A 20,831-nucleotide genomic window follows, 5' to 3' on the forward strand; every position below is an offset into this window, starting at 1 on the left:
TGTTGGTATTTGCACTGTTTTTTTCTCCTTTTAAGCCATGTGTGTACTCAGTGATGAAATTGTAAAGGAACCAGCTGAACCTAAACTTGCTTCCATGTATAAAAACAACAAACTCTTTGGGATAGTTTCAAAGGAATGATCCTAGAATCAGACAAAGACGATACATCTGGTGGAATTTAAAAAATAAAAGCCTTGGACTGGGCTCAGTGCGTGTCTTTGAACCTGTCCTGCTAAAATGAAAGGGGCATAAGTCTGGTCTGCACTTCTGTTTCATATCCAGTCTAATTTAAAAAAATAAAAAACGAGGGCTTTCTGTATTATTTCCAGCAATTTAATGAAAACAGTCTGAGTTGTGGGTTATATTTAGTTTGTTTTCTCTCACTCTAAACAAGTAAGAACCACTGACCCTCCTCTGTAGCTTTTGCAATTTGCATTTTATTTCATACTTTGTTTACAAAATAATTGGAGTGAAGAATGTAGATTTGTTTTTTGTTCATTTTGGGGATATTGGTTTGTAAAATATTCATGTATGTATGGAGACCTAGAGGGTCAAATCACAACAGATCACAAAACAGGACATTTCACAAAACAAAACCACATTTCAGAAAACACAACCACGTTTTAGTTAAGACAACATTTCACAAAACACATTTTAGAAAACAAAAGGACATTTCACAAAACACAACCACATTTTAGAACAGACGGCATTTCAAAAAACATAACCACGTTTCACAAAACAGAACCATATTTTAGGAAACACTACAACATTTCACAAAACATTTGAGATATCAAAATAACATTTCAGAAAACAACCACATTTGACAAAACACAACCACGTTTCAGAAAACTCAACTGCATTTCATAAAACGCATTTTAGAAAAGACGACAATTCACAAAACACAACATTTAACAAAACACAATGACAGTAAACAAGAAACAAAATGACCTTTCCCGAAACATGACCACATTTCAGAAAATACTACCACATTTCACAAAACATAACAACATTTGAAAAAACACATTTTAGAAAATAAAAGGACATTACACAAAACAAAATCACATTTCATAAAACTCAACCACATTGGAGAAAAGATGAGATTTCAGAAAACATAACATTTTACAAAACACAACCGCATTTTAGAAAACACGACATTTAAAAAATATATAATGTTATTTCACAAAACAACCATATTTTAGGAAACACTACATTTCAAACATTCCCGTGTCAACATTTGAGATATCAAAATAACATTTCAGAAAACACAACCACGTTGATGAAAACTCAACTGCATTTAATAAAACATAACATTTGACAAAACACATTTTAGAAACGACAATTCACAAAATATGACATTTAACAAAACATTTGAGAAAATACAACTTGACAGGAAACAGAAAACAAAACATTTCACAAAACACAACCACGTTTGACAAAAGATATTTAACAAAAAACACATTTCACAAAACACATTTTAGAAAACAAAAAGACATTTAACAAAACACAACCACATTTCAGAAGACATTTCAAAAAACATAACGTCATTTTCATAAAACATTTGAGATATCACAATGACATTTTACAAAACACAACTACGTCTCAGAAAACATAACTGCGAACAAATGCGTTTCAGAAAATACTTGAGAAAATACAACTCGACAGGTAACGGCAAACAAAACATTTCAAAAAACATGACCACATTTCACAAAACACAACATTTAACAAAACACATTGACATTTCAGTTAACACATTTTACAAGACAAACAATGTAACTGTGTTTTGTGATTTATTTTTTTTTTTGTGAAACATTGCACTCATGTCACATGCTGTCCGAGATGGGTTTTTTTTTTCCCAAATGTGGTCAGGTTTTGTGAAATGTTGTGCTTTGACCCTCTGGGCCACCATATAAATGTTTGCTTCAGTGTGCAGAATGTACGCACAAAAGAACATCACAATTTAATGTACTAACTACAGAGTCCAAGGGAACACGAAGAGATATTTATAACCCATCTTTTCTGCAACTTCCCATCAGAATGCCAGTGCCAGAGCTTAAAGTACACAGCTTGTTACTTTGTTCCCAGCATGGAAAACAGATTCAATATCCAAGTTCAAAACTGATTCCTGTCACATCTCTGCAATAAATCAAACTTTGAGAAGCAATTTTGCAAACAAAACAAGAAAAGATAGAACATTTGCAATGTTTATTGAGATTTTAGTGTGCACAGTGTGTGTGTGTGATCACTGCACAGTGTAACAGTGTAAGTAGAGAAACAACCATGTTGATGTATTTGGCTCATTCCCACAACTGTGGTGCTGTTGTCAGGAAAGGCCTGAGTGTGTTACCCAATGTACCATTCACATGATAGGATAATTCCAGTGTGTTCGATACTGTTTGTTTTTCTACCACTATGTGCAATTATGAGGCGTCTGTTTTAATGTGTCTGATTTTGTCTCTGAAATTGCTGAAAAGAAAAATAGCAGCTGGGTGGAAATCCTGTGAATCCAAAGACAAGCTCTTCAGAAACATCGTCCATTTTTTAAACTTCATCTCTGAGGTTTTAAAGGGCTTCATGACATCAAATAAATTCCCTCACTCCACTAAAAGAGCATGAAATTGACTCAGATGACACATTAAACCACCAAAAATGGATTCACAGGTTTTTTACGTAACCAGTAAAATGTTTGGTGCCATTATTTCAACACAAAGATCCATTATATTCATCTGCTGTACCAGAAATCGTGATACATTAGAAACTGTCTTCAGTCATGTTACATTTAGCCTAGAACCTGCATGAGAAATGTATTTGGGGCTTCCTGTTGTCACCCATGCTTGACAACCGAGGGTGTGTTTCACTGTTTACGTGTATACCTGTTTAACGGCTCTGTCCTGTTGACACGGAGGAATAAAACCAACTCTGACTGCAGTTTAATAACAGTGTTGCCCCACAGCTATGTGTCCTCGTCATACTTACTTCGGTCTGCCAGTGAATTTACCAGAATCAGCTTTATTGAGGAATTTGGCTGCGTTTTTTTGTTGTTGCTCTTACTCTAAAAGTAGAGTACAGATAAGAAAAGCCAACAAAGCTGAAGAAAAGTCAACATTTAGCTGTTACGTAGGGGAGAGTGAGGTCGGTCGTCACAGTTTTTACTTTCGCTTGAATCCTTGGAACACTGTTTCCTTAGTAGATTCCCTTTCGGTGTGTAATGAAGTGTCAGGTAGGAATGCATCGATGTTACTCTCCTTGTGCTTCTCTGTTTCAAAAATGGACTGTCAAATATCTATGTGGTGTGCACATGTGACAACCATCCACATCACGGGTTTGGTTGTCACGTGTTAATTTAATGAGAAAAATAAGACATCTGAAGTCTTAAAAATGACTTAATGACTTAATGCAGTTGTAATTCAACAAGCTAACGTCTCATGCATTGAGAGAAATGGGAAAAATCACTCCCGTAAGTGCATTTTTAACCCTTATATAACAATACTAAGAACAATAAAAAGGTAAGACAGGGATAAAAGTGAAAGTAAAACCTCCCCTACTGCCTGTCAGTTAATCATCCGGACATTCGTAACACCAGAACAATGCCTGCACATTTGAGTACCACAGTTTGTCTTCCTGACAAAATTCCTGCCCATTTTCTATCGAAAAAAGAAAGGACTAAATATTTCACACCACGCGTGCACATGCCAACAAAAGGGTGTGACAACCAACCCTGAAGAGAATGTAACAAGCATCCACAACTGGGTTTTGTTTCCCCGCAACTATGCTGCCAACCACATGTTGTAGCTTAGCTAAGAACGAACGTATCTACGCTACAGCTCTCCCATCGTACTTTTTGATAGTATTAATAGATTCATTATAAATTCATTGTGTAAAAGATCAGAGGAGAAACACAGAAGAACTGGATATTCGTATTTTGACATGGAAAACATAAAGCCTTTTCACGTCAAAGTCAAGCGCATTACTTCTGAAATGACCCCTTAGATGACCTCTGACCCCAATTTGGAAAATCTCAGTACCAACAGCGCCCTCTAGGGAGCGACATCTGATGAATGTGACTGCCATTAGCCAAGTAATTTAGCTGTATAATGGTGCAGAGTGCAAACATGTTGGAATATTTATCAAATAATAAATGTAACATGTCAGAGCCAGATATGTCCTGTCACTTACCATGTGTGGACACTGGGTGGCGCTGTAGGAGGTCAGGTGTTTGAAGGGCAAATGGTTTTTGACCTCTGTAACAGTGTTCAACATGCTGAAAGCTGTGTGTTCAGTTTTGGATGAGAAATGTAGAAAAGGGATATTTCTTTATATTTCTTTAATTTAGGGTGATCTACTGACAGAAAATATAATATAATAAGTATGTTTTCTTTCGTGTATACTAACTTGAAAGTTAGAATTGCGTTACATTTCCTTAGAATGATATAGTTATATCTATGTATGGAGCAGTCCACTCTGTTGCACCACTATGTTTCTACAGTGGCCCAAAACTGACTCAAACTTTTTGTGCCCAAGGAACACCAAAGGGCAAGCCAAAATCTCAAAGCACACCTGTATTTATATCTGTGCACAATAGCTTCTGTAATGTGTGTTGTCACTCTTATCACGACATAAGACAGTAAGACAGGTAGCTTTCCTGATACCGTCTACTGACAGCTTTGTGTCTTTTATTTCTATGGTAGTTTTCGTGCTGGCCAATTAACAGCCCCTCTCTGAGTAGCAGCTTGGGAATTTTTTTTTCTTTATATAAACTGCTCTATTTAGTGCTTTTATTGGTTTAAATCCCTGTGTTTGTTTGTTTGTTTGTTTTGGAGAGCTGGGGACCTCTGTGGATAATTCAGCTTCCAGTAAAAACCTCCTAAACAATGAACACTGAAGGAATTCTAACTGGAAGAAGTTTCAGCTGGTTGCAATCTGCGATCTTCACCACTAGATGCTACCAAATCCCCCTAAATCTTACTCACCGGACCTTTAAGATAGATCTTTAGTCCCAGAGATGCTCCCCAGGTAGCCAAAATGACCTCGCCAAGAATGCCAGGCCGGGTTCGGTTGCCCGAATCGGCTGAGACTCAGTATGAATGGGTCCATTTCCACCAACATTTCCGGGAACTTTTGTTTCCAGGATTGTATTTACCTGGGTGAAAGAAATCCTGGTAATCTGTGTGGTTTTCCACCGCACCTCAACGTTCCAAATCAGGCTGATGACATAGATGATTCGGTGTGTGCCCTATATTTAGCTCCGACAGCTTGTCAGCTATTCTTCCATAGACTCAGTCGTTTTGAGTCGCCGACTCGAAGCCTTGCTGAATTTCTTCCTCAGCAAATACGCTCAAAAGAGTCTGGACCTCGTCGTTCGTCCACTTCTTGAAGCTTCTCTTCTTTTGCTCCATTTTCCCAATGATCAAAACACAAACAAAGTGAATCTTGTAGAAATGAAATAATGTTTGCAGCCACACTAAGGCGGAAGTGCGCAACGCTGCAAGTGTCTGTTCCACCGATCAGCGTTCTGAGGAATCTGAAAAGTCCTACCCCCTACGGTATGTTTTCAGGGGAAGTTTGGAGTTGAGAGAAAGTTTTTTACCTGGGTAATTTCGGTGGATACACATGGAGGTTTTTCAAAATCCCAGGGAATTGATAGAAGTTCCTGTCTGTATACATCCTATCTACACATACATTGTAAAATAAAACACACACATGGTCAAATACAGTGAAACATATGTGCCCTACTTGGGCAAATGGAGAAAGAGAAGGCAATTGTGCAATGCATAGAAGAAAGTATAAAGTATTTGGGGGGGATTCTAGATTATGGACTGTTGGGATCAACAGCCAGTTGTTGATGACCCACTGGATCCAGTCACACAGCATCATCCCCACCATTCATGGCCTATACACTACAGCCACCGTGTGGTGACAAACGGAACTGTCACGCGCGTGGATGGCACATATTTTCAAGGCATGCAAGTTGATGAAAGTGTCTGGAGCAGCGGAGGAAGCCCCGGTGCGCCTCGTATGTTTTTCTTGTGCTCACCTCGTTGGTTTTTACGGCGGATGCACGCTGGTATCACAACATCAGAGCTCGCCGAGGGCGCGCGGAAAGTTCACCACAAAGTCTGTGTATGTGTGTGTGTCTGTGTATGTGTGTGTGTGGTTTGACGCTCATGTGTGCTCAGTCTGTCTGTCTAATAGAGTGACCCCCCAGCGCGCTGTTTAAAGGGAAGACAAGAGAGCTGAGTCAACGAATCACAAGGAGAAGGATGCAACAGTTGATGTGCGCGAGTTGCAGTTTCCGTGCATTTGGAGGCACGCGGAGGATGGTGGCTTTGATCTGTGTGGAGCAAAGAGTGGATGTTTTGCTGCTTTATTAAAACCCCTCAGCTGTCAGATTAAACACAAAGACCCACGCGTTTAGTTTAGAGGCTGTCCACTCGCGCGTCTTCCCTGCACCAAAATGGACATTTGGACAGACCCGCATTTGGAGGGACTTCATGCTCTGCTGGAATGAAGTTGGAGCGGGGACTTGGGATGGTCTGCGGCGGCGAGTAGCAGCGCAGTCTTGCACCAACATGCATCGGATTCTGCAGAGGAGGCGAGTGCGCAAGCTGCGGGTCGTCTGGGCTTCTCTGGCCCTGGTGGCTCTGTCTCTGGCCGCATGCAGCGCGCTGTTCACGGCGTGGACTTGGCGACAGACGCGGGACCTGTCCCAGTCCTTTAAGATCCTGCAGGACCGAATGGAGCAGGTTTGTGTCACACTCCAAAAAACCCAATCAAGCCTGCAAACACGCATGCCACGCATATTTGCACCAACGATAATATTTACGCGCCTGTGATTATTACTAAGTGTTTGTTATGTAACTTTTCTTGTGTGGCTGCGGTTACGGGAATCTTCACGGGGGGGATATGGAAAAATGCGATTCCACACTTCACCCCCCCTCAGCCCCTGGCCCCCCTTTCTCTCCCGCCTTTGCACGTACTCTATTCTATTGCACCATTTCGCTGCTTGGCACTTTTATTGCTTACCAATAAGTGCAGTCAGGTTGTGTGGAGTTACTGCTTCTTTTTTGCGTCTAGCCCCCCCTCGTGCTGCTGCTGCTGCTCCCCCCGCCATGTTTAATTACTCTGGTGCCAGTAGTGCTCCAGTTTTATCTCAATTTACTGGAAAGCCTCAACTATTTGCCTCTGTGTGCACTTTATACCCAACCGAGCGCGCGGAGGGGAACAGGCTGAGTGATAAAGTGTGGCAAGTGTAAAGCGTTTTGCAACATGCACGGTCACTTCTCCTGCACAGGTCAGGAGAAGGCTCTTTTAAAGTGGTTGAATTTGCAGAAATTATGCGCAGCAAGTAAAATCTGAGCATCAAATACTTTATGTCCTGCATTCTGGTGAGTTTTTACGCACCAATATGTGCATTAACAGCATCAATTTATGGTTTAAAAGTCTTAAAGGGACAGTTTAATCTTTTTTTGAAGTGAGCTTGTGTGGGGTCCTTATCCATAGTTAGTATATTACACACATTTGATATCTGTCGTCACGCCCCCAGTTTGGAGAAGCAGGCTGGAGTCCGACGTGGAAGCTGAGCAATGCACTGCTGCGGATGGGGGCCAGCAACAAGGCATGTTTTAGCCACCTAAAAAAACCAACATCAGTTTAAATGTGCGCTATATTGAGAGTGTTTCCACTGCTTTACCTTTCCATCAGACCACCCATTTTAACAGGAAAGGCGTTAGCGGCTTAAGTTCCCTGTCTATGTTCTCATCAAAGCCACCAGACTCCATTGAGAAAAAGAGTAATTTTAGCTTGCTGAACACAGGAGCTGCTGGCCAATGTTGATTCGATTAGCTGGTTAGTTTGTGTTACTGTGTGACTCTGGGGAGTCCAGACAAAGCCGTTCAAAAGCCGAAGTGACACAAAAACACAAATAAAATAACTAATGAAGGCAGCAGTAGACCAGCAGCTCCTGTGTTCAGCAATGTTAAATCGCTGTTTTTTTCAAAGGAGTCTGGCTGAGAAGAGAGCGATGTAACAGCTTCATTTTTGCAGTGGTAATCACTGATTGATATTGAGGTAAAGCAGTGAAAATACTCTCAATAGAGCACACACATGACCCGATGTTGTTTTTTTCCCAGGTGTGCCGTTTCTAGGTCCACAGCAGTAGGTTGCTGAGCTTAAAATCTGAACTGTCCCTTTAAATGCTGTCAAGATAAAAGTCCTTTGCTACTTTCATGTTTTTACAAGGGGGCAAATGCCCATGTTCAAATATTGAGTGTCCCCTGAAATCTGCACCTACATGTGCAGCTCTAATGCAAAGAGCACTTTTGAAGCTTCTTGCACTTGCAGCAAATGTTAAGACTCCAGCACGAGGTTGCATCACAAGGCAAATTCTCTACAAGCAGCCAAAAGGAGCTGATGGAAATTCTTCTGGTTTCGAGTTCACAGTATTTACAAAACCAGGTTGCGCTGGATTTGAGATCAGGAGGACAGGTTGGCCGTGTATCATGTTGACAGACCTGCACACACACTCACTCACACACACACACACACACACACACACACACACAAACACCCCCCCCCCCAAAATTGGACACGTGGAGTGTTGATGCTGGAGTCCTTCCCAAGGGGCCCCGTTCTGTCCATTTGACCGTTGGCCAACTCCTGATGAGAGCCAGCGAGTGAACGTCTGGAGAGCGCAGAGCGACTCGCTGCCTCCATTTCCACAGTAGCAGTAAATTTAAACATACTTTCCCTGGGCCACGGTTCCTCTTACTTCATATAAGCCTCCTTCGGTCATTCAGCGGGCCCCTGGCCAAGCTTTTCAAAGTTTGCTGGCTTGACAAAAATCGTTTCTTTCTCAGAAATGGGAGTAAAGATGCGAGGAATGCAAAGCACTAAAAACATGAATTAGGTGTCGCAACCACTCTCTGAGGAAGTGGTAGACCTATTCTAAAGCGAGCATGGCAGCAGGGGCAGGATACTGGAAAAGACGAGCCTGTTTATGTGGCTGGCTGGCTGGAAGAGGCTGTCTGTGGCTGTGTGGGATCCACGCCAGAAAAAAGTCATAATAAACTTATTGGACATTTGTTAATAGTGCGTTTTCTCTCCCTCTCTCTTTCTCTCTGTCTCTCAACAGGTCAATACACAGAGGAAGGCCATTGTTCAGCTCATTCTGGAGAAGAGAGAGCTGCTGGTGGGGCAGAGAGTGAAGAGAGACGGTACTGCAAACCAAAAAAAAAAAAGTCTTCCACAGCTGCATTTTCTTGACTTCAACACCAGCAGCATGTCGAAGTTTTGTGCTTTTTAGCCGCCCCCAAAATCACCACAGACACAATACTTACCAACTGTGCTCTGTTGTTTTTTTTGGGAAGAACATTTAACACAAACGCTGGCCAGTCTTGGCCCGCATGCCACTTTGGTCGGGTCCAGCGGGCCGCAGGCACAGCCCGCTGCTATAAGTTGACACAGGAAAAAGTAGGCAGCTGGATGACTGTTTCAGAAATTACAGGTCTGACCAGAACGGCCTCGGAGCCCAGAAAACCAGCTGGCTCGGGAGCGAGGCCTTGTTGCATGCTTTCGGGCAGTGAAATTGATTTTTTTCTGTCCTCCCCCCTGAGCACACAACTGACACAGCTATGATTTGTTGTGAAAGCGGTGATATTTGATGACCTATCATTGCAGTATTTATAGCCTCTGCTTGCGTCACCATCACGGGACTGCTTGATTGTTCACATTTTGTCCGAGAGTGAACCCTCAGTCGCTCGTATGCTGGATTTCAGCGCAGGGATGAACGTCCAAATTTGACAAAAGGATTCATTTAGAGAAGTGCATTTCTCGCCAGAATATCTATATTGATATCCTGCAGATATTAGCTTTTTTCTTTAGTAACTGATATCCTGCTTTGTCTTCCAAAACACATTAAACAGTGTTCAAAAATTCATGGCTATCGACGGGAATAAAAAAAACACCAAACAGCTTTTTCCAGTTTGTGGAAAGTTGACCACCGCGGTGCAGCGTTTCAGCAGGACACTGCTGTTATGTTCTCTCCTGATGACTGACAGCTTGAGTCAGGAAACTCAGGCCAGCCTGAGGGCTTTACGCTCGCCCATAGCAAATCCTAAGTCTACAGGGTCACCCACCTGCGAGTTATTTTAGCAGGGACTTAATATTCCTGTATGACGGCGGGGGGCCCCGGTGTTTGGCTGCTCCGTCTCGAAACATAAAGTATGTATTTCTCAGTTACAGTATTCAGGTTGTATCTGAGTTTCAAATCGCTCCCCGAAGGCCAGAATGCAAAGCTAAAATAAACTTTTAGTGGGTAACAAGAGCAGGCGTTCTGCAGCTTTGGCCTTTTAGCGTTGTGTTTTATTTATTGTATTTATTCGAGCAGGGGCCGTAGCTGTTGCCTCACCCTGTTCTTAGTCGACTTTTTTGGGACACAGGGTAGCTGAAGAATTTTTGACTCGCTTTTTCTGGCACTTCATTTCTCTAATTTAGTGTTCTTAGCTTCGTCTATAAGGCTTTTTTTAATGAGACACCAGTGGTATTTTCAGCCGTGATTGTGGTACCAAGACCAGCTATTTTAATGGCAGCTGTTCAAGACTAACAAACAGCAAAACTGGCTTTTTTTTATTTTATCTTTTTTTAATCGAGATATAGTGGCATTTCCAGCCATAACTGTGGCACCACAATCAGGTGTTTATTATTTGTAATTATTAGGTTTTTTTTGAGACAGCAGCTGTATTTCTAGCTGCAAATGTGGTACCAAAATGTTTTGGTTTTTTGTAGCGAGACATTGGAACATTTCCAGCTCTGACTGTGGCACCGAAAGTGTTTTTTTTTTTAATGAGGCATAAGGGCACTTCCAGCTGCGACTGTGGCGCCAAAAATGGGATTGTTTTAAGCAAGACATCGCAACATTTTCAGCCTTGATTATGGCACCCAAAGTGGGTGATTTTTAGCAAGTCATTGGCTGCAACTGTTGCACCAAAACTGGGTGTTTTTAAGCGAGACATCACAGCATTTTGTGCTGCAAATGTGGTGCTACAAATGCTTTTTTTCTCCTTTTTTTTGAGACATCAGCTGTATTTCCACCTGCAAATGTGGTACTAAAACTGGGTGTTTTTTAGCGAGTCATCGGGGCATTTCCAGCCATGATTGTGACACCAAAACTTGGTGTTGTTTAGCGAGACATCAGGGCATTTTAAGCTGCGATTTTGACACCAAAACTGTGTTTTTTAGCGAGTCATTGAGGCATTTCAAGCTGCTATTGTGGCACTATAACTCGGTGGTTTTTAGCCAGACATGGGGGCCTTTCAAGCTGCAATTGTGGCACCAAAACTGGGTATTTTAAGACATAACATGATCTTTTCCTAACCATTACCAAGTGGTTTTTGTGCCTAAACATAACCACACTTTAGCCACAGCACTGTTGAAATGTCAGGAAATGTAAAGTCTCAACACTTGCACTACATTATGCTCCCCGTAGGCCAGATTGCAAAGCTAAAATAAACCTTTAGTGTGTAACAAGAGCCGGCGTTCTGCAGCTTTGGCCTTTTAGTATTGTGTTTTATTTATTGTATTTATCAGAGCAGGGGCCGTAGCTGTTGCTTCACTCTGTTCTTAATCGACTCTTTTGGGTCACAGAGCAGCCAAAGACCTTTTTGACTCTCTTTTTCTGGCACTTCATTTCTCTTTATAAAGCGTTCTTAGCTTCATCTCTCGAAGCACATTTAATGCTTTCACTTTCCCCCTGCCTATCTTGTCTTTGTCTGCCCCCCCACACAGCTCTCCATCCTCCTTCACTCCATCGCTCTTCTTTGTCTGTATTTTCTAGATGACTGCGACCAGCTGGCACTAAGATTAGCCCCCACAGGCACAAAAAAAAGAAAGAGGCACACGACTGAAAATAACAGTTTGAGGAAATATATTGAAGCACGTGACAGGAAATCCTTTGCCCATCTGCTAACCGCGTTAAAAAGAGCCAGGTTGAATTTAAATGGCTGCAAATTAACACACCGTGTTATTAGACAGATACAGATGGGAATGATTGTTTTATCAAAAAACCACAGACGTTATTTTCTCTGCCATTCATAATCCGTCTCTCCTTGCCTTGTGAAGGGGGAGCGCTGCGAGGGAGGAATGGAAGTGGAAAGAAAGCAGCGTCTCATTTTGAGAGTAAGTAGCTTGGCAGATCCCGTATAGCCGTCTCGTTTAGCATCTGCTGAAGTGGTTTCAATCATATACCCCTATACGATTGCACTCATAAAATCTTAATTGACTTTCCCTTTTCTCTCCCTTTCAATGTCTCTTTCACTTTCCACCAGTAACCAAAGTCTCCTCTCAGCAAGGTAAGAGTCGTAAAAATGACGGATGGAAGATAATCTGTGAAATTTTTGTCTATGAGATGATTTACCTTGGATGACTGTGTGTGTGTGTGTGTGTGTGTGTGTGTGTGTGTGTGTCAGTTGGAGAGGGAGGTGTGATAAAGGGTTGGGAAGAGAGGACATTGAATATGAGTAAAGCAGTGAGGTACAACAAGGAACAAGGCACCTTCACTGTGGAGAGAGCGGGCGTCTACTTCCTGTTCTGTCAGGTGAGTTTGTGTTGGGAGTTGTAGTTTATTAACAAACTCCAACAGCATCACACTCCTCATCCTCACATTACTACGTGTGCACAGACATACTATGTGGTACTAAATGTTCGTAATTTCAAATTCTTGGTCTTATTCTTTGATCAAACATTTTCTTTAACTTGGCTGATTAAAGACTGCATTTCATGTAGTCAAAGTCCTTGTATGACTGAGATGAGACCATTTTGTCAGTGAGGAAAAAACAGCCCATTTGCCTGAAGAAAATGTTGGCATTGTACATATCTACAAACCACAGATATGTAACAACAAACCGGGTGTTTTTAGCAAAACATCCAGGCATTCCCAGCTGCAATTACACCACCAAAACCAGTTGTTGTCCAGTGATGATTGTGTCACTAAAACTGGATGTTTTTCTGCGAGACATTGGGGCATTTAAATGTGGCACCTAAACTGTAATTTTTAGGGAGATGTTGGTCGCATGTTCAACAGTAATTGTGGCACCAAAAACACTTGTTTTTGTAGCAAGACATCGAGGCATTTCCAACATGGTACCAAAACCAGGTGTTTTTAGGTGACATTGGCAGCATTTCCAGCAGCAGTTCACCCTTCGCTAAGCCTCTCCCTTAATCAGTTACTGTCCAATCCTACGTTAGCAACCGTGTTTAGCAACCAAGAGGTCCGTCAAGCTTTCATCAGAAGCTAATATGCCAAAGCAGCGTGCATACGGTAACGTTACCTTCAAGTCCGACACCTGATACCCAAAAAGTGTCGAAGGTGGTGTTGAATTTTCCCCTTCCCCAAGCCCAAGACCCAAGGAAGATATGGCTAAAACAGTGTGGAAGACCACATGAACAGCTGAATCCAGCAAAGATCAATAAAAACACCCACATTTGTTCCAAGTTAAGATGCTAACTAACTTTAGCTAATGCTAGCTTTGTGTGCTAGCTGCTCTCCCTTTGTCTGCCCCAAGGAGGGAACATAACTCAACATTAACTTAAATTTAAACCATATATTGACTTACCCTGCTGTACAAGAACATTCTTTGTCCTTCATGGGGTGCTAAACGCTTGCATTGCGACTGGTGAGCTTTTCCCTCTATTTTAATGTTCTCGTGATTTATACTCCGCCAGCAGATGATATTGTGAATGTAGCTCTCACATGCATATTGAAGACCTTTCTGCTGGCTTCTCTCTGATATCTCCGAACAGTTTTTCCAGAAATTTGATGTTATTTCCTTTGGAATATCTCTCACCGATATCGCTGAAAACTCCATATTTCTTATGCTAGGAGTGAAAGCTTGACGGACGTGGCAACAGTAACAAAGGGGGGCGGGGCTTAGCGAAGGGTCAATTGTGGCAACAAAAATAGTTGGTTTTTAGCAAGACATGAGAGCATTTTCAGTGGTGTTTGTGTCACCAGAAACAGTTGTTTTTGCAGCAAGACAATGGAGCATTTCCAGTGGTGTTTGTGTCACCAGAAACAGTTGTTTTTGCAGCAAGACAATGGAGCATTTCCAGTGGCAAATATGGCACCAAAACCGGATGTTTTTTAGGAAGACACTGGTGCATTTCGATGTGGTACCACAACCAGGTTTTTTAGGTAGGCATTAGCAGCATTTCCTGCAGCAATTGTGGCACCAAAAATAGTTGTTTCATAGGAAGACATCAGAGCATTTCCAGCAGCGATTGTGTCATCAGAATCAGAGGTTTTTGTAGCAAGACACCGGAGCATTTTCTAGTGGCGATTGTGTCACCAAAGCAAACATTGAGGCATTTCTTGCAGCAATTATTGCACCAAAACCAGATGTTTTTATCGCACGACAATGGAGCATATCCAGCTAAAATACTGTCTCACCAAACCAGATATGTTTGGTAGGTACACATACAAGCATTTCCAGTGGCGACTGTGGCACCAAAACTGGATGTTTTTAGTGAGACATTGGGGCATTTCTATGTGGCTCCTAAACGGGGTATTTTTAGGTAGACATTGGTGGCATTTTCAGCTGCGATTGTGCCACCAAAACCAGGTGTTATTTAGGGTGACATCAGGGCATTTTCCATCCGCCATTGTGGCTATGAATTCCCCTTCCCTTTCACTTACTCTGCAGCTTTCTCACAGTCCAACACGTAGCTAGCTAGCTAGCATATTTATCCGCATCATTTTTACGAGGGAGGTTCACCTGGTTACGCTTGCATCTTCGGGAAACACGTTCCCTGTTTAGTATTTAAATATTGAGGTGACCTTAAATTATAGTTTATAGTATGTAAATGCCGCTAGTATCAACTTTTTGTCTGCATTTGCCAGAGCCTCACTGTTCCTACCACAACTGGCATCAAAACAGGAAGGAAGTGGTGAAGAAGTAAAGCCCGCCTCTTGTTTGCTTTGACTGGCTGCCAAGGCCAAGTGTGATATTGACAAGCTAACCGCTCCTTGCATTGAAAAGCTGATGATATTTTAACTACTATGCATGTCTAAAAACCGCAAGAAAAACATGAAGCACAGCATGAGAGAAGAGGAAAACAATGGTTTTGCTGGTGACATGTTTTCCATCAATGTGTCTTGGTGTGACAGGGCCTTAAACAAGTTTGCTTTTGAATTTGGCTTCCTTAGTTTTTAAGTTGAAGTGAAAAAACCAAATTTCATATTTCAAACTTGAGTGAATCGTCTTGGGACCCAGCCTTACTTCTTAGTTTTACCACCTAATGCAGCTTTTAAAAAAAACAGCCTTTATTTTGTACAAACATCAGTCATGCTGTACTGGTACGTATCATGTTCTTTGGAGAGGTGGATATCAGGTTTTGGGTAATCTCGTGTAGCCAGACCTCAGCCTTGTCAAGTTGACAGAGGTCTGGAGAAAATCTCGCCAAAAGAAAGAAAGAAAGAAAGAAAGAATTATGATTGCAGGACCTTGGAAATCCAGCACTTAGTTTTCATTTGAACAGTTGAGAAGAAACAAGTTGTCCTGGTGTCTCTGCTAATCTGTCTCGCTTGATTGATCATCTTCTGCATCTCCTCAGGTGTTGTTCAATGAGCAGCAGTCTCAGTATGTGAAGCTGGATGTGGTGACCAGCGGCCAGAGGCCTCAGAAGCTGCAGTGCATGGAGGGTTACGGGACGACCCCCTCCGCCGGGCCGCACCCTTTCCACTTCCTGAAGCCCTGCCAGGTGTCCGGCCTCCTGCGACTGGACAAAGGCACGGAGCTGCAGGCCATCACAGGCTCGTCCTTCAGACTCCACACTCTGGGCAACCCGTCAGCCTCGCCTCACATCTTCAGCATCTTTAAAGTCAACTGAAGCATGGATCCTTTTAACGCAAACTCATCTGAGAACATCAAAACTTCTTGTGTGTCTGGATGAGATCTTTTTTCTATATGGTTAAACAGTCATAAGCAGTCGGGGCATCACATCTGGCCATAGCTGCTTCCCAAAGACGTTAATTTGAAAGACAAACCTGACATTTGTGGAAGTTGTTGTGGAATTTTTTCTCTGGACAGCAGTGCTGTTTTGGAACGCAAAACACAGACTTTTGGATTTAAACCAAGACCCGAAGTGGACGAAATGCCTCGATGAACGTCTGCCGAGAGAACAGATGTGATGGAAGCTGTTTTGTAGATAAAGGGCTTCATATAAAAAGAAAAATACTTGGATGTTCATTTTAGCCTTCGTATCCTGTAATAAATTGTGCTTACACTCTCTTTATAAGACTGACAGTAAAGCTGTGCATGCACCTTCCACTTTTATATCGCCAGTGCCTCGAGGAGCTGAGAGCACGTCCGCAAGCGTCCAATCTAGACACTATAAATGGCCGTCATGAGCTGTCAGTGATATTTTATACGTCTGTGTGTGAATCTGATGAATCAAACAGTTCTTGTTTATACTGATTTTATGATCTTTACAATGCAATGTGTGTCTGAGTGTGAAATTAAGTCTTTTTTTAAAACTTTGTATATACGTCACACATATTTTACTCTGCGCATATCAAGTCAGAAGCTGGCAAAAAAGGGGACATTTTAAATAACATGGATGTGAATTTGTGCTCTTTCTTCTAAGGTCAGATTTGACTGTAAGGTATTTGTATGTATAGTACTGGCTTGACTTTTGGAAAGTACTTGCAAGTTTCAGTAAGCAAAGCAAACAGGTATAAATACAATGGTGTCTCTCTTTTCTGCCTTTTTTATTGGTTTAATGGATCGTCAGATAATTGTTAATTTAGTATTAAGAGCTGGTCTTTAAAAAGTACTGGAAATTCCCTCATTCGTCCAAAGCTGTAGTGAAAGTAAGGGTGCTTTTACACCTGCCCTGTTTGGTTCAGTCCATTCGAATTGAGGTTCGTTTGTCGCCTAAGTGTGGTCCGTTTGGACAGGTGTGAACACAGCAATTGCACTTGGGTGTGCACCAAAACAACCGGACCGAGACCTTCTTGAAGAGGTGGTCTCGGTCCGCTTACAAATGAACTCTGGTGTGGTTCTTTTGTGGTGAGAACGTGTTCCGACCTCGAGCCGAGGTACTGCCTTAATATGCGCATCCAATGCATCACAACATTGTTTTCTAGTTGGAGCCGCGCCTCGTTTTCAGACTGCATGGTTTGACTAAAATGAACAATGACAGCAATATAGTCCACGATGACCAGCGCTAAAATCAACCTGCGTAGTTGTCCCTCCATTGTGACATTAGAAAGTGTCGCATTTATCTTGCAAGTGTACTCTTCTTCAACATTTTGCTTTACTTCCATGGAAATTCTGACCAATCAAGAGCAGCTTTCTTGCGCAAGGTATTTTATCTGGTCCGCTCGTAAATGCTGCCGTGAGAACACGAACCAACTCTAGGTAATTATACAACTTTGTAACAAATTAAGTCCCTGATTTGGGCCAAAGCAAGACAACTCTAGGTCTGAAAGCACCCTTAAAGTTGATTTTAAATATTACAAAGATTTTGTATTTTTTTTTTCCAAAAAAAAGAACATTATCCAGAACTTTCTGTCAAGAGAAGTCTTAATATTAGTGTTAGTAGTATGGCTTGGTAATATATCGATACTGTGATATGAGACTTGTGGCAGTCGGTGTTACAGTGTTTGAGGCATACACCGATTACACTACTCGCCCACTGCCGCCACCATTTCATTTTTTTTTTACTAAACGACAGATACTACTTAACTGAAAGTGTTTTCTCAGTACAGCAGAGTTGCAGCTCACTTATCATTACGAGAGTAAGAAGAGTTGACGGACAAGATGATGGTGGAGGATTTGGTGTCAAAGCAACAAGCAGAAACGCCTCTTTGGCAATATTTGAGATGTAAACCCTATCTTAATTGGGAATCTGATGACGTTACTGATGGAAACTGAGTTGATTACATCCATTGATGTATATAGAGAACTGGATATAGCATCAGGGGCGGGCCTTGGCTCATGACCAGTTTGACTTCCTGGATCTTCTGCAACCTTTGGCAATCGAGTAAGTGAACTAGAAACTTCGGCTGGCCGAGCTGCTAACTTCCAGTTTAGCCTTCTGCTAGCTTGATGTGGCTCTTCTAGACTTTTGAAAAGTTATTGGATCAAATTCCAATAGTGAAACAACATTCGCAGGGGTAAAATGTGATGACTTACAGACGTGTCGTTCACAATGTAAGTCTACATAAAAAAAAGTCTTTTGGGCTCAGTGGCATCACGTGACAGACTTGCAATTACACGGTTTGGCCGCTATGTCCAATTATCTTGAATGCCCGGCGCACTTAGCAGAAGATATACTTCATGAATCCAAGATTAATCCCAATTTTTTTCACTCTCTTGTCATATACATACGTGCCTGAAATACACACACATGCACGAACAGGACCTATACATGCATCAGACGAAGAGATGTCAGCGTTAGGGGGCTGCCAATAGACAAGCACCCCGGGCAGTTGGGAGTTTGGTGCCTGTAGTGCCCAGGAGGCAGGCTGGCACCTCTCCAGCTACCAGTCCACACTCCATATTTGGTCCGGACGGGTACTTGAACCAGTGACTCTGGTTCCCAACCCAAGTCCCTATGGACTGACCTACTGCCGCCCTTTCCTGTAGGGCCTGGTGGCATCCCAGATGTCGTCTTAGGTTTTGGATCTCATAATATTGTCAATGTTGTCTTTTCCTGGTTTTTAAGGGTGCATTATAGTAAAGTGATGTCATTTCCTGAACTTACCAGACTATTCTAGCTTTTCTATTGTTTCCCTTTACCCACTAAGTCATTACATCCACAATTCTGATCCCTTATTTTACCAGTATAAAGAAGAGTGTTAATATAAGCCAGTAACAAAACAAGAGCAGCAGTCTGATGTACAATACTGACACTAATTTACACAAATAATTTACAGTCTATGCTCACAATGACAACAATAACATACTGATGGTTAGCAGGTGTTATGTTTACCACGTTCACCACCTCATTTTAGCATGCTAAAGTGTTGCTAGTTAGCATTAAACACAAAGTACAGCTGAAGCAGATGGGAGTGTGTTTGGTTTTGAAGGTGTTTGGCCATGAACCAAAAGACTGGAGAGATAAAAGTATATTTAGTATGTCTTTGCCCTTGAATGACTCGAATTAGTTTCTAATTTAGAAGTGAAACATCTCTCCTATGAACAGCTCTGAAAAACATGGAAAAGATCCAACCTGCACCCATGAATCTGGAAAATGACTCCATTTATCTAAATTATACATCGTGATAGTCTCACAGACAGTAACTCAGAAGTTCTGGTTTTATAATTTGAGAAGTTTAAGAGTTTAAAATCCAAGTTAAACCCAAGATTCATCGTATAAAGTGACTGGCTTTTTGTTCTGAAAGGTTTCTCAGTCACGTTGCAACTTTCTGTCACTTTATTTTTATCTCTTTTTCGAAATGACACTCCATCTTCCATTCTCTCATATGCTGCTGCTGCTTTCTGTAATATTCCCTGCTACAATACAAACAGTGTGTATTTCTAGCAGTGGGTTCAGCACTCCCACTCTTGTTTATAAGTAGTTTTTGTGGACGGACCGCAGTGGTTTCTCCTCAGCACTTTACTGCAGCGAACGTAGTGTTTTTAATTGGAGCCAAACATTCATGTTTTCAGATGGGAAAATGTCAGATTTTGAGGTGTAGACATTATATCCTGTTTGATTTCCTCATCGTTTTCCTCTTCCCTTTTGTGTCTCACTCATCCCCCCCACCCCCAGACACCCCCACACACCCCCTCACACCCCCGTGCACCTCATATTTCCCTGTCAGCACCGATCAGACCGCACACACACACACACACACACACACACTGAGTCCCCTGAGTGTCCTCTGCACACACACCAGAAGCCATCTAAATTTTCACTTCCTGAATTTGAACCTGAACCACATAGCTGAAGGTCTTTGAGGAAAAACATGCCTCGTCCCTCCACACAGACACACACACACCCACACACACACACACACACACTTCCCTGCCCCAATTCCTATATTTCGAAATGTCAAAGTTTATTACCACCTCGGAAAATCTTGTGAAGTCTTGTGAAGAAGCTCTCTGTAAAGTGATGATGTATGCAACGCCTGGACGTTTCTTTTTTTTTTATTATTTCTCCTGAACTCACTCATCATAAATGTTAAATAAACTTTTTTGTTGTTGTTGTTTTGGAAAAGTTATTAAAAATTTCTTTAATGAAAAGGCCTAGAAAACCAGCCTGCGTGCATACCTCTAAAAATGAAGGGGAGCAGAAAATGTAAAGTAGTGACTTATCAAAATGTTATAAGGTGTAGTGTATTGGATGGGAATTATCTATAAAAATCTAATTAATCTAAAGCTGATTTGAAGCTAATCAATACTTTGTCACAGTATCAGAATTAGATACTGGTTTATAATTTGGATTATTGGTGCATAACATAAACATAGTAAGAGAAAAAGAAAATGAAAGTAAGCATTGCAAAGAGACATTATTATAGAAAAGAAGAAAAATACAATACAAATACTAAAAAAAACAATAAAAATATATGTACAATAAATCTCAGTATGTGTTAATAAAAAGTTAAATTATGTGTAATGTGAAAGGAGTTACTCTGATAGTAAATACGAACCTACAGATCACTATCACTCTGCTCTATGGAGAATTTTAGCATCTTAAAACTAATAATCTGTCTTGCTTTAGCAGCCCCTATTGTTACTGTTTTTGTTCACTCTCTCAGCTCTCATCAGCATAATGTTTAACTGTGATAAACCCACTACTGTACGCTACCCGCCCAGCACCAAACGGCAGACTG

The 20,831-nt window shown here is 41.6% G+C and overlaps 1 protein-coding gene across 1 annotated transcript; it reads left to right on the forward strand.

Annotated features, from left to right (window-relative positions):
* The first annotated feature begins 5,937 nt into the window (after nucleotides 1-5,937).
* Nucleotides 5,938-19,858, forward strand: tnfsf12 (TNF superfamily member 12). Its single transcript, XM_049567733.1, has 6 exons — nucleotides 5,938-6,738; nucleotides 9,126-9,207; nucleotides 12,110-12,166; nucleotides 12,316-12,339; nucleotides 12,457-12,584; nucleotides 15,599-19,858. The coding sequence occupies exons 1-6, from the start codon at nucleotides 6,487-6,489 to the stop codon at nucleotides 15,872-15,874; spliced, it is 819 nt and encodes a 272-aa protein (XP_049423690.1). The 5' UTR covers nucleotides 5,938-6,486; the 3' UTR covers nucleotides 15,875-19,858.
* Nucleotides 19,859-20,831: the final 973 nt, after the last annotated feature.

Source organism: Epinephelus fuscoguttatus, linkage group LG23, assembly GCF_011397635.1.
Source record: "Epinephelus fuscoguttatus linkage group LG23, E.fuscoguttatus.final_Chr_v1".
NCBI lineage: Eukaryota > Metazoa > Chordata > Actinopteri > Perciformes > Serranidae > Epinephelus > Epinephelus fuscoguttatus.

Coding starts and splice junctions, on each gene's coding strand:
- tnfsf12 (XM_049567733.1), top strand. CDS start 6,487: ATGCTCTGCTGGAATGAAGTTGGAGCGGGGACTTGGGATGGTCTGCGG. Junction 9,208..12,109: donor GCAGAGAGTGAAGAGAGACG/GTACTGCAAACC, acceptor TGCCTTGTGAAG/GGGGAGCGCTGCGAGGGAGG. Junction 12,167..12,315: donor AGCAGCGTCTCATTTTGAGA/GTAAGTAGCTTG, acceptor ACTTTCCACCAG/TAACCAAAGTCTCCTCTCAG.